Here is a 21,877-nt window from a genome sequence, read left to right as displayed (position 1 = left end):
AACTAATTTTTCATTCATACAGGAAATTGCTGACCCAGCTGATGTAGATGAGTGAATGAACACTAATTTCTGAATGACAGAATTTGTTAGTGAAGACAATCAGATATTATTTCCAAGATTCTGTTTGGTTTGTGTGGTCAGGTTTTGGTGTGTGTGGTGTAGGAGCTACAGGGGTGGCTCCCGTGAGAAGCTGCTTAGAAGCTTTCCCCTTCATACAACAGAACCAATGTCAGCTAGCTCCAAGATGGACCTGCTGCAGGCCAAGGCCGAGCTCATCAGTGACGGTGCTACCATACTTACAAAGGGGGGAAAGTTACTGTGAAAGTGCAATTACAGCACTGGAGAGAGGGTTGACAGTATGTGAGAGAACTCTGCAGACACCAAGGTCAATGGAGCAGCGATTCCTCTGAAGCCCATGGCAACGACCACGGTGAAGCACTTTTGTCTCCCTGCAGCCCATTGAGGTCCACAGCGGATCAGGTATCCAGCCCTTAGCGGACCCCACACTGGAACAGGAGTGATACCTGAAGGATGCTATGACCCCGCGGGAAGTCCACGCTGGAGCAGGCTCCTGGCAGGACCTGCAGAACCATGGCGAGAGGAGCCAGCGCTGGAGATGGTTTGCTGGCAGGAGTGTGACCTCTCGACCCTGTAGACGATCCACACTGCAGCAGCAGCCTGTTCCTTACGTATTCCACTCCGTGGAAGGGACCCAAACTGGAGCAGTTCGTGAAGTGCTTCCGCCGGACGAAACGCCGGCCCCAGTATGGGCGTGTGCGGCGAGGCGAGCGGCCCGCCCGGCGCTGCGGCTGCCACCCCGGGCACTGAGCCACGGCCCCGGCAGGGCGAGCACCGTGCCCCAAACACCACTGCAGAACAACTTCCCCGCGTCAAAAGGACCCCCAGGGACAGCTGCCCACCACGTCAGCCAGGCGGAAAGCACCGGTGACAGCTCCCCATGTTAGCCCACACAACACAGCGGGGACTCCGCAGCCACCCGGACCGCACCTGGCCACCTCCTCACAACCGCTTCCGGCCGTGCGCGGCCCGCCCCGTTCGGCCAATCACATGAGCGAGCGCGGGGGCTGCCGGGAGCGGGCGCTACCCGAGGGGCTCAGGCGCAACATGGCGGCGCGGGCCGGTTGCTGAGCGCTCGGTGGCTGCGGCGTCGGGGTGAGCTGCTGAAGCGGGAGTCGTAGGGAGGCAGCGGCAGGCCGCCGGGGAAGGGGGGAAACCGGCCGGGCCAGGCGGAGAAGAGCGGAAGAAGGTGGCGGGGCCAGCTGGGGCCCCAGGACGGCGGAGGCGATGGCCCAGTGCGTGCAGTCGGTGCAGGAGTTCATCCAGGACTCGTTCGTGCCCTTGGTGGCCGCGCTGTGCAGCGAGGAGGCGGAGAAGCTCACCCGCAAGAACAACCTGAGCTTCGCCGAGCTGGTGAAGCCCTTCTGCCGCCTCACTTCGGAAGGTCGGTGCCGGGAGCGGAGTGGGGCGGGCGGCTTGTTTACACGGCGCGGGGAAGGCGGTGCCGCCGTTCCCTTTCACCCAGCCGTGGGGGCGAGGGGTCCGGCCCGGCCTGCCAGAGCCACTGTCGCAGCCCTGCTGCCCGGCGAAGCTGAGCTGAGCGCATCCGGGAGGCGAGACGCGTTCCCTGGGGCCGTGGCGGCGGCCGCTGAGTCGGTGCTCTGCAGCTGTGACAGCCCTTGCGGAGGCACCCGTTTGCCGGGGTTGCCTCAGGTGCCTGCTAAGCCTGCTTAATTTTACTCACTCTGTTAGTCTCTGTGCGACTTGGGAAGTTAGGCTTCTCCTGGAGACAGAGCACGCTGCTGAAGGGAGAAGTGTCAGCAACCCTACCTCTTGCAAACACATGTTTTTCTTTCTTTAATACGACTTTACTGCTACCTGACTAATGCTTGTGTCTGACTGCTGCTGTGGATCTTGCTGAATCTCATTCTTGTGGTAAAGCTGTTAGTGAAGCACCCAGGTGTTGAAAACATGGTCAGTCTTTCAGAAATATGAATTGTAATTGCAGTTGCCAGTTTGACTTTCTCTCACCTGTATTTTTGTCTGATATACTTCTTTTTTTGGTTGATGTTTCTGTGAGTAAGACCTGTGCAGAGAGAAGAGCAGAGTTGAGTGGGTTATGTGGCATAGGTGGAATGAGCGTGGAGCCAAGCTGGAGATGGACCACAGAAGAGAAACAATAGGGTTCTTTAATTGTAGTGCTTTAACTTACTATTTGAAACTTAAGAAAAAGCTGTTTGCCTTTTTTTTTCCCCCCTATGTTTTCCGAGCCACAGTTCATCAGAATATTATGCAGGACAGCAGCTGGAATAGAACTGTCCATCAGAGTTGCATTGCAGTGACACTTGTCAGATTTGGTTTCTGGCAGACACCTAGCTCAGACTTCCATCTCCTCATATCATGGGTTGAAGAAAAGGCAAGAAAATGAAGCTAGATTTATGCACTGCTGCCTAAAAAAATGCCACCGACTTAAAAGCCTAGTATGTGTTAAAAATCTGCCTTAATTCTGTGGTGAGTCTTAAGAGCTTATTAACATAATTTGTTTATAAATGTTTAGAAACACTTAGGAGCTGTGTGAGAATACAGCAGAGATAAAAATAATCAACGCAGAAGGCTCACATCCTTGGAGTGCTGAAGTTACTTAAATATCTCTGGGTTCTTGGGTGAAAGGCTTTCAACATGCATCTAGCAAACAAAAGCAGGCAGGCTGTTTAAAATCTGGGGAATGCTTAGTTCTGTTGTGGCTAACTTGTAGCTGGTTTTGTTGCAACTACTGTTGGCAGCTGTGGAACTTGCAAACCTGAGTTGTCCTCGGTGTTCCCCTTGTGAGTGCAGACCTCAGCAGCATGTTGATGCTTAGGAACTAAACTTGTCTTCACCATCTTCTACTGAAGAGGTTGGTTATGGCTGACGATTAGATTCCCTCCCTTGATATAGTGTAATTTCTTAAGAGCCTGGTGCTGACTCAGTTTCTACATCCTACTACCAACTTCTGATGGAAAGCTCCCCTCATTGATTTTCATCATTTCAGAGTAATTTTTGATGTTTCTTAATTGATCTTCTCCCGGCTCTGACACTTATAAATGAGCACCCACATGAACTGCATCTAAACCCCCATGATAGTTTGAAATTCCTGGGTTTGCAGCTGTCAGCAGCGTGATGTAGCTTTGAGAAGGGATGTCCTTGCTGTTCTGTGTAGGCTGCCTACCTCTGACGGTCTGAGCCGTCCTGTTCATGTCCTGAACTGAAGGTCAGAGAAGGAAGAAGCTGAAGCTTCTACAGTGGGGTTTTGTTACTGCACCATTTTCTTTGTATTCCAACAGGCTGCAAGCCTGACTGCAGTTCTTCAAGTGTGACTTCCTCTTCTAGCTTCATGGAAAAAGCCCTCACTGGATGCCATATGTAACCTCTTGTGGTGAAAGCCAGCATGCATGGGGGTAGGGAAGGCAGTGCTAGGCATTTTCTTCAGGCAGAAGAGTAGTTCAGTGCAGTAAAATCTGCCAGGAGTTTTGTGTAGCAGTAAGCAGTTCATCTAGCTCCAGAAGTTGTGGAGCTCTGTGGCAGGGACACATGCTTGTTGGAGTCTGCACACACTGCTGCATAATGACACTGTTAGCTGTAGCCTGTGCAGAAGACCTGGAAGCACAGGATAAGTTATTAAATTGTTCTGTGTTCTGGTTTGACCAGTTTTTTTCCCCATGGTGTTTTTCATGTCCACTTAAGAGGAAGAGAGGCCTGATCAGTGATCTGGTCATGGTACAGCAGAATGTATGTACATGCATGTGCCTCCACAACTGGGAGTTTCACTGCTTGTGATTGTTTTGATGGCTTTGCTTTCAAGCAGTTTGTCTTTAGGGAGCATGAAGTGCTGTCTTTTTATTAATACTCCTGTCTTCACTGGGTCTTTCATTCAATTTGTAATGTAAAATTGGGTTGATTGGTATTTAATCTCTTTAGAAATAAGCTGTCCCTTGTGCAAAACTTAGCTGCATCTGTTATTTCCTCCTCTATAATTTTAAGAGCTTGATCACTGGTTTCCTACTGCATTTTTGGAGTCCTGTTAGAATACAGATTGTTCTCTCAAGTTTAGGATTTACATAACTTAGGAGCCTGCTGAAGGCTTTGTGTTCATCGCTGTTCTTGCTTAGAGAAGCAGTGCTGTTAGGAAATGAAACTCCTTGTTTATGTGCAAAACAGTGCTGGGACACAGGAACTAAGCTGAGCTTTCTACTGTCTCTGTATTAGTTGTCCTTCATTCCTTAACCTATCTGAAGACACAGAACACTGCTGCGTTCTTCCAAGTAGTGTTAGACCTTGTGCTGCTCTTGGTTTCTTCATGCAGAGAGACCAGATTATAGCCAATTTAAAATAGAACCCCACAAAGATACATAGTTTAGATATAGGGAGAGGCCTCTGCACTAATGAGCATTATTCTCTCCATCTACCTTTCAGCAACTTGCTAAAGTTGGTGTGGCCACAAATCCCTTGGAGTACAACGAATTGTTGATGGTAGGAAATCCTGAGCACAGGTTCAGAGTGCTCTGTATTGTAACTTTCAGCATCTTTGCTTGTGTGACTTATGTTTTTGAAGGAGAAAAAAAAAGTGAGAGAACAACCTTATTGTCATGTTAGATCTTGACTTTAGAGGAAACCAAAAGCACTCCCAACCTTACACATTTCTTTTTCTTTAATAAAGGAATCCAAAAGAATATTGTAGCTTTGATACATTCATTCCTGCTCTCAAAGTGACAGTGTAACCATTGTGTTTGGTGGTAGCTACTGATGCCCAACTTGACAAAGGTATACATTGTGTAGGTAGGTTTTCTTGGCAATTGCATCCTGATTTAAGGAATCTTTGGAATGGGTTGTCCAGGGAGGTGGTCGAGGCCCTGTCCCTGGAGGTGTTTAAGACCAGGCTGGATGAGACTCTGGCCAGCCTGATCTAGTGTGGGGTGTCCCTGCCCAAGGCAGTGGGGTTGGAACTAGATGATCCTTTTGGTCCCTTCCAACCCTGAATGATACTATGATACTATGAACTAATACTGGCTTGGTGGGAGGGAGGATGACAAAGCACACTTCAGCTAGCAAGTGTCACTTTAAGGTAGCTTTGGTTACTCTGTTTTATATCCTAAAACCCAAGGGGTGCTGCAGGAAAGCTGCAGAGGGACTATTGGTAAGGGTATGTGGTGATAGGGCAAGGGGCAATGGTCTTAAACGAGACCAGGGTAGATTTAGATGGGCCATTAAGAAGTTCTTTACTATACTGGAACAGGTTGCCCAGGGAAGTTGTGGATGCCTCATCCCTGGAAGTGTTTAAGACCAGGCTGGATGAGGCTTTGTGCAGCCTGGCCTGGTGGGAGATGGGCCTGCCCATGGCAGGGGGATTGGAACTAGATGATCTTTAAGGTCCCTTCCAACTCAAACCATTCTATGGTATTTTAAAAAAAAGGGAAGAGTTTTTGATAACTTAGTCTAAGCCTTAAATATATGCTGGAAGTAAGGAGCTATGATGGCAGCTCTGCATTTATTTGAGCTTAGTTTGCTGTTATGAGTTCCTTGTTCATGAAAATATTCAGATGTTGACTAAAAATACTCAACTTCTGATGAGAAAGACCTTGCTCTAATATATGCTACTACTCCCACATTTGGCAGAATGCTTTCTGAAATGATCTCATGAGCACTGGAAGGAAATGTGTAACACTAGAATTATTTATTAGGGATTAAAGCAAGAGCTTTGTGGGGTTCTAAATATCTCCTTTATGGCATTGCACAGGGGCCAGAAATGTCACCTGCATTCTATATGGAAGAGTGTTTGCTCTGCACTGTCATGGCTAGTATTTGAGGAGAGACATCAAGAATGAACTTTAGTGCTATAGCTGCACTGGTAAAAGGCCAACTGGTGTCTCAGTTGTTCTTCCTTTCCACTTCCCTTACACCTGATCTTTCCAGTAATCGTGTGGCAGAAGGGTTGATAACCTACATGATAAGATGGAAAAAAAACCTAATCCCCTTAAGCTTTCTGGTGGAAATGCTGAACTGGATGAATTCAGTTTAGTTCTCTAGTTCACTATTGTGGTCAGTCTGAAACTTACAGCTGAAAAATCCAGCAGTTCTTGAGGTGGTTTTATGCAGGATCAGTTCTCTAAACTGCTTCACTGTGTTTTCCCATGAGCTGGCTGAAGGCTGTGAGTGAATGGTTGACTGAGGAGGGTAAAACTATGCCAGTCTGGGTTCATAAGCCCTATGAGGAGAGGCTGAGGGAGCTGGGAGTGCTTAGCCTGGAGAAGAGGAGGCTCAGGGGAGCCCTTATTGCTGTCTACAACTCCCTGAAGGGAGGTTGTAGCCAGGTGGGGGTTGGTCTCTTCTCCCAGGCAGCCAGCACCAGAACAAGAGGACACCAGCACAAGTCTCAAGCTGCACCGGGGGGGGGGGGGGTTAGGCTGGATGTTAGGAAGAAGTTCTTCATAGAAAGAGAGATTGCCCATTGGAATGTGCTGCCCAGGGAGGTGGTGGAGTTGCCATCACTGGAGGTGTTTAGGGAGAGCCTGGATGGGGTGCTTGGTGCCATGGGTTAGTTGATTAGTGTTGGATGATAGATTGGACTCGATGATCTGAAAGGTCCATTCCATTCCAGCTTTAACAGATAAAGTGGACTGTGAGCACATTGTGTGATCTGCCTCAGGCTGTGTAGCTGTTACTTCTGAGAAGATGTGGAGTGGTCTCCAGGCCAGAGTGGGACAGAAGGCTCAGTTTTAAACCTTCACAGTGTGAATCTTGTGTTTAGTTGCAAGATGAGATGAACAAGAATTTTCCTTTCTGCTGCCCTTTATGAGCTACACAATGATTTGTGAAAGGAATCACAGAATCTACCAGGTCTGATGAGACCTCCCAAGATCAAGCTCAACCAATGAGAGTTGAGGGCTGTGCTGTGACAGGGGCACTGGGTGGCACCCAGTGTCTTTAGTAGCAATACTCAGTGTGTCCTACCTGCACTTAGGGTCTGGCTTGCTCGGTGGTGCTTGTGGTTTGAAAGAGGAGAAAATGACATGAAAAATGAACTGCAGTGCCTGTTGAAAATGGCTTGAATACTTTTTAAAAGAAACAGATGGCTTGAGGGAACAAGTTTCACAAAGGTTCTACAAAGTGAGTTCTGTGCTTCCCAGTCACATGAAGCTCTAATTATTGCTTATGGCAGAATGTGACTTTGTAAAATACAGAAGAGATTGCAGTCCTATCAAATTGTAGTGACAAGATTACACAGAGATAGACCTTAGGTTGAGAGATGGGACAGGACATGCAAATTTTTTATATATATATACACACCAAACAGACAAACAAAAGGAAGGAAAAAACCCAACCAACCAAACCCCACCACCAAAAAAACCCCAACAAAACAAACAAACAAAGGAAACATCAACCCCAAAAGCACAAAACCCAGACCAACCAAACAGCAACAAAAAAGACCCAGCAACCCAACCAAACCCCAACAAAACCTACCCAACCCTTTAGATTTCTTGTAGTTAGTTTTACTTTTCAGGAGACTGAGACTTTTCTTAATAAACCCAACAGAACCACCAAAACAAAAGCAGGGACTCAGGGAACAAAAGCAATCCTATATCACTAAAGAAAAAGTGGAATTTGCCTGGATGGTTTGGGTTGGAAGAGACCTCCAGAGGTCATGTAGACCAACTGCCCTGCAGTGAGCAGGGACATCCTCCATGAGATGTGGTTGCTCAGAGCCTTGTCAAGCCTGACCTTGAGTATCTCCAGGGATGGGGCCTCAACTACTTCCCTGGGCAACCTGTTGCAGTGTTTCACCACCCTCGTGGTAAAGAACTTCTTCCTAATGTCAAATGGTAAATAACTTGTTCCTAACATCCAACCTAAATCTCCTCTAATTTCAAATCATTGCCTCTCATCCTGTCACTGCAGGCCTTTATAAACAGTCCCTCTGCAGCTTTCTTGTAAGCCCCCTTCAGGTACTGGAAGGCTGCTATTAGGTCTCTCTGGAGCCTTCTCCTCTTCAGGCTGAGCAACCCCAGCTCCCTCAGCCTATCCTCATAGGAGAGGTGTTCCAGTACTTTGTTACTCTGGATATATTTATAAGCTACAATCCTGTGCTACATTTTCTCATCCTGCCTTGGTGAGCCCAGTGTTGAACATAAAGTAATTTTTCCTTCTTGCCTTATCCCCCCCCTCTATTTTTATCCTCAAGTATTGTGGACTGTGACCTAAAATTGATGATCGTAAAGCAAGTAATCTTTAAGGAAAAGGAAGAATCTGGGAGAAATGCTAATTCATGGTGAACTATTTTGACTCTGTTGGGTTCCTCAACAGAAGCTGTTTCTTTTTTCTTTTGTAGTTCACATGAGAGATCCTAATAATCAGCTTCACATAATTAAGAATCTGAAGATTGCTGTCAACAACATTATTACTCGCCCGCCTCAGCCCGCTGCCATTCGAAAACTCCTCAGTGATGTTGTGTTTTTCACTCAGCCTGCTGAAGGACTAGTAGCCAATGTGATCACAGCTGGAGATTATGACCTCAACATTAGTGGTATGTAATGGTTTTGTGACTTTCATAACTTAAACTGGAATTTTACTCTAGGGTTTCTAACCTTGCTTTCAGTTCTTGGCAGGTGTTAAAATTACTCTGAGAGCTGATCAGCTGAGTCATTGTTTCTGCTGCACTTCCAGCTTTACCAGAGTGTTGGGTTTATGTTAGGCTAGAAGAATGGTTGAACTTATTTCTTAATATTTCTTAGCATTGTAGGTCTCCTGAGCTTACAGACTCATAGACTGGTTTGGGTTGGAAGGAGCCTTAAAAGATGGCCTTAACTTGGGTTAAATCATCATGATACTTTAATGTAGCAAATGTTTGTGCTTTGCTCAATGTCATGCCATCAGGGGAGGAATTTTATAGAACTGACACACTGACTGGTTACACTTGGCTGCATACATATCAGAACTCATTTATAATGTTGACAGTAATGTATAGCTCTATGTTGAAGTTAGTCCTCCTGGTGTCTTTTGTTGTTTCCTTCTACTTGTTGCTTAATACACAGACTTCATAAAGTTGTCATTAAAAAGTTTGAGGAAAAGATGTTTTGAGGCAAGGGGTGTGTGCTTCCTTCTGGGTTGTTTTGTTGTGGGTTGATTTTTTTTTTGCCATGAAACTCACTGTCAAAATGGCTAGAGTATTCTAAAAATGTTTCTTCAGATCTCCAAGGGATAAGGCATTGTGAATAACACTAATTGAGACCTTATCTTGAGAGCTGAGAAGATTAAACTCTTCCCAATTAAGACCCTAATCCATCAAAGCCTTTGAGTACATGCTTAATTCAAACTATGTATGCATTGCCCTATTTAAACACGAGTTGAAACTTCATGAGGATTAGCAGTTGATGTTGTTGTAGTTTCTTGATGGTTTCTATGTTGATGATGGAAAACCAGCATTATTCTGCATCTTTGATATCTAATTTAGAAGCCTGATACCTAATTGAGAAGCCACATCCTCGGCTTGAGCCTGGAAATTGTGATTTTTGAGAGCTATTGGAAACTGCAACATTTTCATTTAGCTTTGAAATTGGTGAAATTGCCATGGTTTCAGTGAAGAGACTTTTCCATAACATCTCTAATGATCTCCATTTAGAAGTGAAGTTTTGCAAGGAGGGAAGAATGATAGAGCCTGTATCAAGCCATGCTTTGTAGTTGTGGAAGTTAGTAAGTCTCCTTTTGTTTTGCTTGCTGCTGGAGCCTTAGATGTACAAATTATGCTTGATTCTCCTGTCTCTGTGAGTAGGTTCATACAGGACAAAGTCATCTAACAACTTTGTAGTTGTGTGGTGCCTTGTTTTGGGGCTTTTGCACAAAACACTGGCTCAGTGTTTCTTGGTAATGAGGCTTGGATCCCATTACACCATAGGAGGGTGTGAGGAAGTCCTTAGCTTGTCAGGTAGAGTTCCTTTTCTGCTTAGAAAACTAGCTTTTTCTTTTCAACTTTTAGAGCATTTTATTTGAAACCAGTGGAAGACTTCATTCCTGGCAACAAAGCAAATCTTTTGGCACATGAATATAAACCACTCTAATCTGCTCTTTAGTTTGCTCCTTTATCTTTTGGTGAATTAGTGTTTTAGGATGTATTCACTTTAGTCTTTAATGATGATGAAGTGCAGTGTGTTTTGAAGGAGGACACAAACATTGTTTAAGAAGCTGATGAGTAAGTGTTTCCAACACTGGGATCACGATCCTGCTCATTTGTTAGAAACGTTTTGGAACTGCTGTGGTGAATTGTTTAATTGTTTGTAATCCTTCTTTGTTGCAGCTGTTGTTTTAATTAGTCTCATAGTTTTCCATAATCTTCTGCTGAGAGACCTAGTTGGTTGCTGAAAGGGTGCTTATGTTCAGCCATGCCTGCTTCTCCCATTAAAGACTTTGTTGCTGTTGTTGTTGTTTCTTTTCTCACAGAAATTTTCAGCAGGATCACTTCCTTGACTGTTTGTTCAGGGCTGCATAATTCTGCTGCTGGCATGCAGCAGTGCAGGAATGTGAATGGAGATAAGGGAGAATGGTGGGGAAACCAGTTTCAGCAGCTAATGTCTTCAGTTAACTGTAGTACTATAGGCTGAGAAATCTCAGATATTTCTGTCACTGCATTTTCCACTGAAAAAAAGTAGACATCATATCTAAACCTAACTCAATTTTTTTACTACTTTATAGATTTCCATTTTGATTCAAGCCCAGAATTTGGGCTGAACCCGAAATTAGTATTGAATCCTGTTAAAGTATGCTGTCAAATGTTGAGGAGTCTGAAATGTTGATGATTAAGGTTAGCTGGAATCAAATGTCTTCAGTCCCTGGTGGGCCTGCACAGTATGGATTTTCTAGTTCATGGTACCAGAGCATAAAAGCCAACAGTTTGTTTGCCTTTTAGTGTAATAATATCATGTTTTTTCTATCAGATCGCTCAGTTAAAGCTAGTGTTCCTTGGTACAATAATTGGAAAGAGACTCTGATGGAACTCAACACATCCACCTTTTATTCAGGTATTTTTTTTTTGTGGTTGGTGCCAATTTACCAAATTGCCCTTGATTCCTTTTCCATGTGCTCCATCCACCTTTCCTTACCATCTGCTGCAACTGTTTAGCACTTCTCCTGGCGTAGATGTGTGTTCCTCCATTTATTTATTTCCCCCTCTCCCCCCCCCAAATGAAACATTGTTGGTGATGGTCATTTGATTTTTTTTTTCCTTCTAGTTGCATTTCTACTCCTCTTAATCTAAATCATTTGGTCAATAAGTGCAGAGTGGTGGTGGGAGATGATCTGATGCTATAAAAGCTCTGTCTTGTTTGATCCTATGGAGCTGTGTAATGTCACTGTTCTGTATCTCAAGTGTAAATACTTTCTGTTCCTCTAGAAAACTTCCTTCTTGGGAGGTGGTGGTGCTTTTCAAACTGGAGCTGATATGCTGACTGTACTTAAAGCACATGTCTCTCTGCTATATTGGCATTTTCTGGAGTATGATTCTCTTCAAAACCTTTCTAATAAGTTTTCACCTAGTTTTTAAGAACCCTGTTGCTGCCAAAATGCATTGGTTATTGACCTCTCAGTTTACAGGGATGCTTTGTGTTGAGCTAGATTTTGATGGTTTTCAGATTTAGATATTAACAAGTTGATGTTATGCCTTTGGTTAGTCACAGCCAACCTTTCAGCAGTGCCTGTTGAGATGCTGCTAGATGCCTTCCTTTCTGAGCATGCTGGAGTACTGCAATCAGTGAAATTCATCTTGGTCAGTCATAGACTTGTAGTTTCACAGAATGGTTTAGGTTGCAAGGGACCTTAAGACACCTAGTTCCAACCCTCCTGCTGTGATCAGGGACAGCTTCCACTAGCCCAGGTTGCTCAAGGCTTCATTCATTCTGGCCTTGAACATCTCCAGGGAGGGAGTTTCCATGACGTCCCTGGGCAACCTGTTCCAGTCTCTCTCCACTCTCCCTGTAAGAATTTCTTCCTAATACCCACTCTAAATCCTCAAGTTTAAAGCCATTGTCCCTCATCCTAGCTTTACAAGCCCTTGTAAAAAATCTCTCCCTAGATTTCATGTAGGCCTCCTTAAGGTACCGGAAGGCTGATGTAAGGTCTTTAGGGAGCTGAACAGCCCCAACTCTTTTAGCCTGTCCCTGTAAGAGAGGTGCTTCAGCCCTCTGATCAACTTTGTGACCCTCCTCTGGATCCAGTCAGGTAGCTAAAAGTACAAAACTTCATGAATTAGGCTTCTCAATCTGGAGCTATTATATACAAATATTACTTACCATGATTATTACAGTATTTTTTAGTTTCTGAATGCATTAACAAATTTGCCTAAGCTTCTGTCCTGGAAATGTCCTGCAGGAGAAATACAAACCATAGAGGTTTGTGTACCTGAAAGACACAGTTGCTGTGCACTGCTGTAATATGAGTTACTACCTCTGTAAAAATGCTTTCAAATACTGACTGGTGCATGTTTATTATTCTAAGTGTCTACTATCAATGATTTACAGCCCTGTAAACGTTCTGGAGTGAATCCTGATATGCTGTATTGTGTAAAGGGAATCCAGTTGCCTTTGTAGCCACTTCCAAGGTTCTTAATAAGGCTGAATGAGAAAAGACAGCTGGGGGGGGGAAAAAACCCAAACCCAGCAAAACAAAGCAGTGTTTCTCTGTGAGAGCTTAACTTCTTTTGGCCATAATTCAGCTGTAAAACAGAAATGGAATACTGAAATCTGAGCTTGACACTCAAATGCAGTTGAAATTTCTAGCTTAAGTGGTTTACTGTAGTTTGGTTTGAACCTGAGTTACTCCAAGGCTTTGCTCCACTTGTGAAAAATATCCCTGTGAGTAATGTTCTCATGGTTTGTTTTAAAAACAAGCTGTATTTTCCTTAATTTAAATAGCTGTCATATTCACATGGAGGACTTAGTGAAGCCAAGAGGTCTTCACACCCCAGCTGAGTGCTCAGACAGTAGTTGCTAGAAAGGCTATAATCCAAAGCTGGAATTTCACCTCCCATCAATCTTTTCCATGTGAGATGTGCTGGATGCTAGGCTGAGCTCAGTTTCAAAGTGTGGCTATATCTGACTTAAGTGTGGAGGAAGCTGGATTAAGATGATCTGCCAATGTAAGATTAAACAAAATGCATTTAACATAACACTAAGAGATAATTCCAACATAAATATGAAGTCAGGTTCTTAAAGCAACCTAAGAAATCAAGATGGAGAAGTTTGGGGTTTTGTTTTGGGTTTTTGGTGGATTTTTTGGGGAGGGGATAGGGTTGGGGAGTGCAAACCTGCAAAGCATTAGAAATTCTGTAAGCTAAATCAAGGAATGTGTTTACTTGGGGTCATATAAAGCAAATACATGCCTTCAGCATTTCTTATTAATGCTTTTTTTCCCCTGTACTACCTACTGTTTTCTAGGTTTCAGGTGAGTTTACACTGAATTCCAGCTAGCTTCAGTGTGAAATCAGGTTATTGGAAGTGGGCTGATTTTGCTGTGGGGCCTTTTTTCCATTCAAAGGAGTTGCAGAATTGAGATGGCATAAAACAAGCCTGAAAGAAGAAATAAAGCTTCATTGCTGACTGATAGTTGGAGTGGAAAGCAGCAAGCAAGATTTGTACTTTCACATATTCCATGGATGTCCCAGACTGACTTTGTTTCCCTTGATTTGATTCTCTTGGACAAATGAAAGCCCTATTGTAAAGGGGCATTTGAAGATGGCAGGTTCACATTATAAGGCATTAGTGGCACAGCTCTGATCAGAGCTTTTAGCTTTCTGGATCTCTGCTTTGCCAGCTGACAGCTGAACTGTTTGTTTTGGCAGGGCAGAGGAAGGGGGCTACTGTCAAGCCAAGTCACACTTGCAGAAAGCTTTAGAAAAACTGGCAGGCTAGGGTTTTGTTAATCCTTAGCTCCTCCACATACTCAAAAACTAATTTTGCTTCTCAGTCAGTTCTTGCATCCCCAGCTGAGGCAAATTCAGTGACTGTTAGAAGGATTTTCATTTGGTTGGTTGGTTTTTTTTCCCAAGTGCATGTACATAAAGCTCTGGTAAGGAGAAGGTACTCTAACAAGGACAAAATACATGTGAGCCTACAATATTGAGGAATTTGGTGCCTAAGATACTGTTCAGTTGCACAGAATTTGATTCAGGGTATTCCTGCTCCTCCCACTCGTGTGTTCTTTAGATGCTTTCTCCTTAGACTGTTCCCTCTTCTTCCCCCTGCCATGCAAACCTCCTCAGAGTTTGCAAGCCTCACTTCTAGGTGTAGTCTTTCACATTCCCTTGTCATAAGTGAGTAAACAGAAGTTTTGCTGAAGATTAATCCTATGTCATTGTGTATTCCAGCTACCACTCCTTGGTTTGAGTCTTACAGAGAGTGCTTTCTTCAGTCCATGCCTGCATCGGATCATGAGTTCTTGAACCACTATGTTGCATGTATCCTTTGGGTGTTGCAGATCTCTGGTGAAGGCTGATGATGCAACTGGCTGCAGAAACATAATGTAGGAGGCTTTGAAGTTCTGCAATAACTCTTTTTGCCTTTATGATTTGAAATGTATCTTTTTTTTCAATGTGTTTAGCTGTCCAGACTCCTTCCCCCCACCCTTATGAAATGTTTGCTTTGTGCCTTTGTGGTTTTATTAAAAACACACTTGGTGTCAAACTGAACTAACTGCAAGCTAGCACTATAAACTGACCTTCCTCATCCTAAACAGCTTTCTGGCTCTTTAGGTTGACTGGGCCTTATGTACAGCAGAGACTTAAGTGTTTGGGGTGAACCTGCTGCTTCCTCTAGCTTTTTCTAGCAGATGGAAGGGGAAAGTTGGATCAGGTGTTTTGGAAAATTGGTGAACTTGGAGTGATTTTGGACCAAAAAGTCTGGAAAGAGGCCTAAGTGCTGTAACTTCCCCCCAGACTTAAGCAAAATGTATTTGTCTACTGTGAAAACAAAACCATGCACTGTTCCATGAGGTTTCATGTTACCTGTTCTATTCCTAACTCTTTGCTGTACTTTATCAGTTCAGTGTGGTGGAACACGTATGTGGGTAGCCATTAGAGAGAGATCTTTGTGCAGAGCTAACTTGGCAAAATATTGGTCCTGGCCTTAGAATGTTACTGAAATTCAGAAGTCAAAGTTACAACTTGCTTACTGGCTGCTATGAATTAGTATCTTTGATTCTGTGAACAGCTGTCACAGAGGAGAATGTTCCTTATTAATGGTTGTGTAGTTGCATTGAGGTAAATCTGAACCCTTCTGCTTTTTGCTCAGATGTTGCTGTCTTCATGAATATTGGCCATTATTGTTCCTCAGGTGATGAAGTCCTAACTCTCCTTCAGAGGTGAAAACTAAGGGAAACTGGGGCTGAATTCCCAGCATAGGTTTGTTGGGAACTGAACAGTTACATCTAAAATCTTAAATGAGCTCTTAGCTATTCTATATTGGCTTAAACTTGGATCCAGTGTCACAACTGGCGTGAACTCCTGTTTCATCTCAAGTTACAGATGTTGGTTAACTGATCATTCTGATTATTAAACTGATCATTAAAGTCTGCACCAAGACTTTAGGCCAAATACTTCTGTGGTAGTGTGTTTGTCAGGCTTAAACCTTGTACTCATCCCTCTTCTTTGGTACCCTTGCCATTTTATTATGTGATCAGTGGTTGTTGCTGGGTTCTTGTGGTGCAAGTCCTTAACTGGAATTTAGGTATGCTTGTAGTATCTTCTAGTGAACCAGAGCCTGTGGAGCAATTTCTGAAGCTGTCTCAAGAGCAACATCGAATTCAGCATAGTAATGAATATTTGTATCCCAAGTGGTTTATACCAAACACGCTCAAGTATTACGTGTTGCTGCATGATGTGAGCACAGGAGAAGAGCAAAGGTGAGTTGTCAGCCTTCAGTGACCTTACAGGTTAACTCTTTGAAATATTTGTGTTTATAAAGTCTATTGAGGTTAGACATACAGCAAGAATCCCTTAATTAGTGTGCTGACTATCAAGGCAAATTTGCTTAGGTATTATTTCTAGATCTATTTCATTTATTCATGTGAAAAAATCAATCCTAGCTTCTTGGGATAGAGGCTTTCTTTGCTAGTTTGCTGAACAAAGCTGGGGAGGGGTTTGGAGCACAAGCCCTATGAGGAGAGGCTGAGGGAGCTGGGGTTGCTTAGCCTGGAGAAGGGGAGGCACAATCAGAATGGTTTGAGTTAGAAGAGACCTTAAAGATCATCTCGTTCCAACTCTCCTGCCATGGGCAGGGACACCTCCCACCAGACCAGATTGCTCTGTGCACCAGAACAAGAGGACACAGTCTCAAGCTGTGCCAGGGGAGGTTTAGGCTGGATGTTAGGAGGAAGTTCTTCACAGAAAGAGGTATTTGCCATTGGCATGGGCTGCCTGGGGAGGTGGTGGAGTCTCCATCACTGGAAGTGTTTAAGAGGAGACTGGATGGGGCACTTAGTGCCATGATTTAGTTGATCAGATGGTGTTGGGTGATAGGTTGGACTCAATGATCTCAAAGGTCTTTTCCAACCTGTTTAATTCTATTCTATCTGATTCTCAAAGATTCTCCCTTTCACTCTTGCATAAAGGAGTGCTTTGAAAAACAGGAGAATTTCCCTTCTAATCCCTGTGGATAATAGCTTATAAGAGTTTGTTGCAGTACTATTTAAAACAGGATTGACTTGCTATTGAGAGAGGGTAAATACTGTTTTGTTTTTCCAGAGCTGACTCCATTTATGAAGAGATGAAGCAGAGGTATGGAACTCAGGGCTGCTATTTACTGAAAATCAATTCTCGGGTGTCCAACAGAGGAACAGATGAACAGATACCAGATCCTTGGAGTCAGTACCTTCAGAAAAACACTATCCAGAATCAGGTATTGTGGTATTCTGAAAGTCACTTGTAAGTTGCATATCAAAGCCCATTTTAGCTGTGTTAAATTTTGCCTTAGTGTTATGTGTGTTTCTCCAGAATGGGCTAACAGGCAGGCAGGATGCTTCCAACAAAGCTTTTTGTGAGGGCATAAAGTAACTCTCTCAAAGAGCTGTCCTCTGTGCTGCTGTAATTGACAGTGAGGAGCACTGGATACTGTCAGGAATGCTAATTGACTTGTGCTTTGTGCATTGACAAGAGCAAGTCACCTCAGAAATGCCCTATTCATAGTAACTTTCTACTTTCATTTTGATAAATCTTCTTTAGTCTTAAAATGACTTTTTTTCCAGATCTCTCTCTTCCACTGAACAGTGTGGGGGGGTGTTTTGTGGAACACTGTGTGGTTTTTCTGCTAACTTCTTTGCAGGCCAGTCTGGTCTGTCATCTGCTGTGATGGGAAATGATAGTGTGTGTTAGCTCAGACTCCTGAGTTCAATTTGCTATGTCAGGCCCCAAAATATTCTTCCTTGAGTTTGCTTTTGACTGGCCTGCAGGGTTAACCACATCTGATTAAAAGGGTGGTTTGTGAAATCATAGTTCTGTACCAAATCTAGCTGACACTGGAGAGTCAAAACCTCTCATATTCTGTAAGCACCAGTAAATTATGTTCCACCATAGACTAACTGAATGTTTCTGTCCCATGTCAACTGTCCAGCCTGGATGATTCTAGTTTGTTGCTCAGGAGTTGCTTTAGGGAGCTATTTTTACTATGGCAGGCAATGCAGTGTAGGAGTTGGAATTGCCTGCTTTTAGTTGACAGGGAAGCTATTTGAGCAAGCCAGAAGATTGTTGCTCTATTTATTGACTATTAATTTTCACCCTTAAACAGGACAGGTTCTTAGAGCCCCAAAACTACTTAAGAAATAGACATGTGAGAGCAAACACTGTTAGTAGAGTTGACAACACATTGTTGATTTACTTTTGTCTGTGCACTTTAGTACTCTTTAAAGTTGTAACTTCTCTTTTTGTCCTTTTTTCCTGACAGGATTGCTGTGAAGATGGTCCTTATACTCTCATTTCAAACAAAAGCACTGATCATTTGATACCAGATGGTTTAGACAGTGAAATTAAAGGTACTTCTATAACTGGGATCAAAACATTGAGGCGACAGCATTTATACAGCTGTCTTGTGTCTTGGACAGTAATCATTTGAGTGATTTGTTAGGAAATTCAAAGAAATCACTTTTTAAATGCACAAAGATAATTTGTGGACACAAGTTTGCATTAAAACACTGTGCTGATGATCTCCAGGATTGGTGGGAATTAGCAGATGCACCTGTAATGAGATGACTGCTGAGGTATGGGGCTTGCCTGTTGCAAGAGTAAGGTTATTGTCAGCTAACTGACAATTAATAAGCAGTAACCATAATAAAAGTTCTGGATAGTTGCTCTCATGTAGCTTAGAAGCTGAGGTTGGTTGGTTTGTTTTCCTTGCTTTTGGTTTTATGTCTGGAAATGGCAAAGCAGTGACTCGCCAAGTTGGCTGGAAGTGCTTGCCTTGCAGTTGAGCTTGTGGATGGCAGAGGACGGGAACTCAAATGGAGTGCAAATTAATGCATGGCATTTTTTAACCTTCTTTTAAGGCAGCTCTGGAGGATTGAGATGAGACACATCATGAAATGGGAAAGAAATGGCCTGACTCAGCTCAGATTTTTCATACCTGACTTGAAAGGCATGAAGGGACCTGGTGTATGTAGGAGAGCCTGCAGCTGCCTGTAATAGAGCTTTCCAGGGCTTTGCAGGCTGGATGTAGTCTGCAAGCTCCCATGTGAACTTTACATACCCAGCTTTACATTTCATGAATCAAATGCATTGAGGGTCTGCTTGCACAGTTCAGCTGTGCTCAGTGCTAGCTGGAGCTGGATGCAGCAAGTTGGTTTTCCTATAGGAAGGAAATAATAAAGAAGGAAGACTTTAAAGTCTTAGCACAAAATAGTGTCTTGGTCTGGTTGAGATAGCTAGATTCAGTAGTGGTCAGCAGCCCCTCTTACTGAACTAAGAGGACCTCAAATGAGGTTGGTTTACATCATGACTGCCTGGAAGGATATGGGCAGAGTCCAAGAGCATGAGATTTAACACATCCAAGTGCCGGGTTCTGCACATTGGCCACAACAACCCCATGCAGTGCTACAGGCTGGGGTCAGAGTGGCTGGAGAGTGGCCTGGCAGAGAGGGACCTGGGGGTACTGGTTGATGGTAGGCTGAACATGAGCCTGCAGTGTGCCCAGGCAGCCAGGAGGGCCAATGGCATCCTGGTCTGCATCAAGAACAGTGTGGCCAGCAGGAGCAGGGAGGTCATTCTGCCCCTGTACTCAGCACTGGTTAGGCCACACCTTGAGTCCTGTGTCCAGTTCTGGGCCCCTCAGTTTAAGAAGGATGTTGATTTGCTGGAATGTGTCCAGAGAAGGGCAACAAAGCTGGTGAGGGGTCTGGAGCACAAGCCCTATGAGGAGAGGCTGAGGGAGCTGGGCTTGCTTAGCCTGGAGAAGAGGAGACTCAGGGGAGACCTTATTGCTATCTACAACTACCTGATGGGAGGTTGTAGCCAGGTGAGGGTTGGCCTCTTCTCCCAGACAGCCAGCACCAGAACAAGAGGACACAGTCTCAAGCTGTGCCAGTGGAGGTTTAGGAGAAAGTTCTTCCCAGAAAGAGAGATTGGCCATTGGAATGTGCTGCCCAGGGAGGTGGTGGAATTACTGTCAGTGGAGGTGCTTAGGAAGAGCCTGGATGGGGTGCTCAGTGATATGGTTTAATTGATTAGATGGTGTTGGATGATAGATTGGACTCGATGATCTTAAAGGTCTTTTCCGATCTGGTTAATTCTCTTCTCTTCTGTTTAGCCATACTGTAGCTCCTGAGATTCTCTGAGCTTTCTGAACAGTTTCAGGAATGATGTAATACTTGGGTTGTGCTCTGCTGCTGTCTGCTCAGCATTGGACTGAAGTGGGGGTTAAAGGGTGAATATATTTGTTTAGTACTAAGTAAGGAAAATTTAGAAGTGGGTTAATAAAGACATTTAAAACCCAAAATGTTTAAAGAACTTTATACTTCCTGGGGTTTTTGTTCACTCTTTCAACAGATGGCCTGTCAAATAACTTTAAGACTCACCCCCTTCAACTGGATCTGCCCAGTGCCAGTTTGGATAGCACTGATTGCACAAAGGCTGCTGCATCACTGCAGGACTCAAAGAAATCCAATTCTGGGACACCTCATGGGGCTTGTTTAACACTCACTGACCACGATCGGATTAGGCAGTTCATACAGGAATTCACCTTTAGAGGACTTCTGCCCCATATTGAGAAGACAATTCGGCAGCTCAATGATCAGGTCAGTTGACTCTTCAACCCTTTGTGCCATAAGAATTGAAAGCAGTTGGGGTGTAAATCCAGTTACCCCAAAATCTCTCTTGCAATTATGACTTCCTTCTTCATCTTGTGATTCAGCGACCCTGCTGCAAACTGGAAGTAAGTTTTAAGAGAACTAGCTGAAGTTTTCTTGCTTGATTTGTGTTGGCAGAACTTCATAGTATCAGTCAGGGTTGGAAGGGACCACAAGGATCATCTAGTTCCAACCCCCCTGCCATGGGCAGGGACACCCCACACTAGATCAGGCTGGCCAGAGCCTCGTCCAGCCTGGGCTTAAACACCTCGAGGCACAGCGCCCCAACCACGTCCCTGGACAACGCATTCCAGGGTTTCCCCACTCTCACGGTGAAGAACTTAATCCTCACCTCCAGCCTGAATCTCCCCACCTCCAGCTTCATTCCATTCCCCCTAGTCCTATCACTACCTGAGATCCTGAGCAGTCCCTCCCCAGCCTTCCTGTAGGCCCCCTTCAGATACTGGAAGGCCACAATTAGGTCACCTCAGAGCCTTCTCTTCTCTAGGCTGAACAGTGCAAGGTGGCTTCTTGGTGAAAGCCTGTCTGAACTGTTACCAGGAATATCTGGCCTTTACTCCTGTCATCTCAATGTTGTGTGCTTCTGGATGATTCTGGCATGGGGAACAAAAAGTGCAGCATTAGAATGCAGAACTAAAGTTAAGAAAAGGAGTTTTCATCAATAGTTGTCTGCAAAAGGGCTGCATATTCAACTGCTGCTTCTTGGCAGGGGCAGAAATCATGCAGGTCTGTTTGGACCTCTGCAGTTTCTGCAACTGAATGTTGTTCTTGCCAATGAGGGCTTTTTGAAATGTGATAATTAATATCATAGAACACACTGGGTTGGAAAGGACCTTTTAAAGGTCATCCAGTCCAAGGAGGGACATCTCCAACTGGATCAGGGTGCCCAGAGCGCCGTCATGCTTGACTTTGAATGTCTTCAGGTGTGCCTACGGTGAGTTCAGGATGTGCTGTAAAGTTCTTTCCATCATAAGATCTTTTCTTTTATCAAAGTGTTTCACTTTTGCATGGTTGTAAGCAGCTGGAGAGATGGATTGGCAATCAATCATTGTCTTAGTAGAATTAATCCATTGGATTAGTACAATCAAATGCATTTAGCATTAGACTTGTACCCAACATTAGTCTGTTAGCTGAATTCTGTATTTTGATTGAGTTTTCCGTCCAGGTTGTAGGTTTAAGTAGGAGTTTTGATATTAAGTGTCATCTACTACAAAGAACAGTCTCCTGGAATTGACTTTTGGGAGTTTGTACATGCTGGCCACGTTTGCACTAGGAATGTTTCATGGAGAAAGATAGAAAAGGTGCCTACACCTTTCCAGTGCAGGAAACAGCCTTACATAGAGGATGTAAGAAGGATTCTTAGTCATGGTAAAAACCCAATATGTTAAGGTCTTAAAGCTAGCTTCAGGAAGAGCTGTAGTTTGCCTTAGGGCTTGAGAATGGGACCTCGACAGGCTGAACAGATGGGCAGAATCCAACGGCATGAGATTGAACA

At 44.1% G+C, this 21,877-nt stretch overlaps 1 protein-coding gene across 4 annotated transcripts in view; it reads left to right on the top strand.

Moving 5' to 3' along the window:
* The first annotated feature begins 1,107 nt into the window (after positions 1–1,107).
* TRAPPC8 (trafficking protein particle complex subunit 8) overlaps positions 1,108–21,877 on the top strand; it is a 55,736-nt gene continuing 34,966 nt past the window's right edge. For 2 of the 4 annotated variants that reach the window (XM_068158751.1, XM_068158750.1), the window contains exons 1-8: positions 1,108–1,462; positions 8,381–8,575; positions 10,980–11,063; positions 14,402–14,491; positions 15,759–15,933; positions 16,775–16,928; positions 17,970–18,057; positions 20,063–20,310. In XM_068158751.1, coding sequence (XP_068014852.1) covers positions 1,306–1,462; positions 8,381–8,575; positions 10,980–11,063; positions 14,402–14,491; positions 15,759–15,933; positions 16,775–16,928; positions 17,970–18,057; positions 20,063–20,310 — 1,191 coding nt within the window. In that variant the 5' untranslated portion in view covers positions 1,108–1,305. The remainder of the gene's footprint in view (positions 1,463–8,380; positions 8,576–10,979; positions 11,064–14,401; positions 14,492–15,758; positions 15,934–16,774; positions 16,929–17,969; positions 18,058–20,062; positions 20,311–21,877) is intronic. The other 2 variants (XM_068158753.1, XM_068158752.1) reach the window with 1 other exon arrangement.

Source organism: Melanerpes formicivorus, unplaced genomic scaffold, assembly GCF_026170545.1.
Source record: "Melanerpes formicivorus ecotype bairdi unplaced genomic scaffold, bMelFor1.0.p_v2 SCAF_42, whole genome shotgun sequence".
Taxonomy (NCBI): domain Eukaryota; kingdom Metazoa; phylum Chordata; class Aves; order Piciformes; family Picidae; genus Melanerpes; species Melanerpes formicivorus.
Note: the sequence above shows the minus strand (reverse complement) of the source record. Positions and strands in the feature narration are given on the sequence as shown.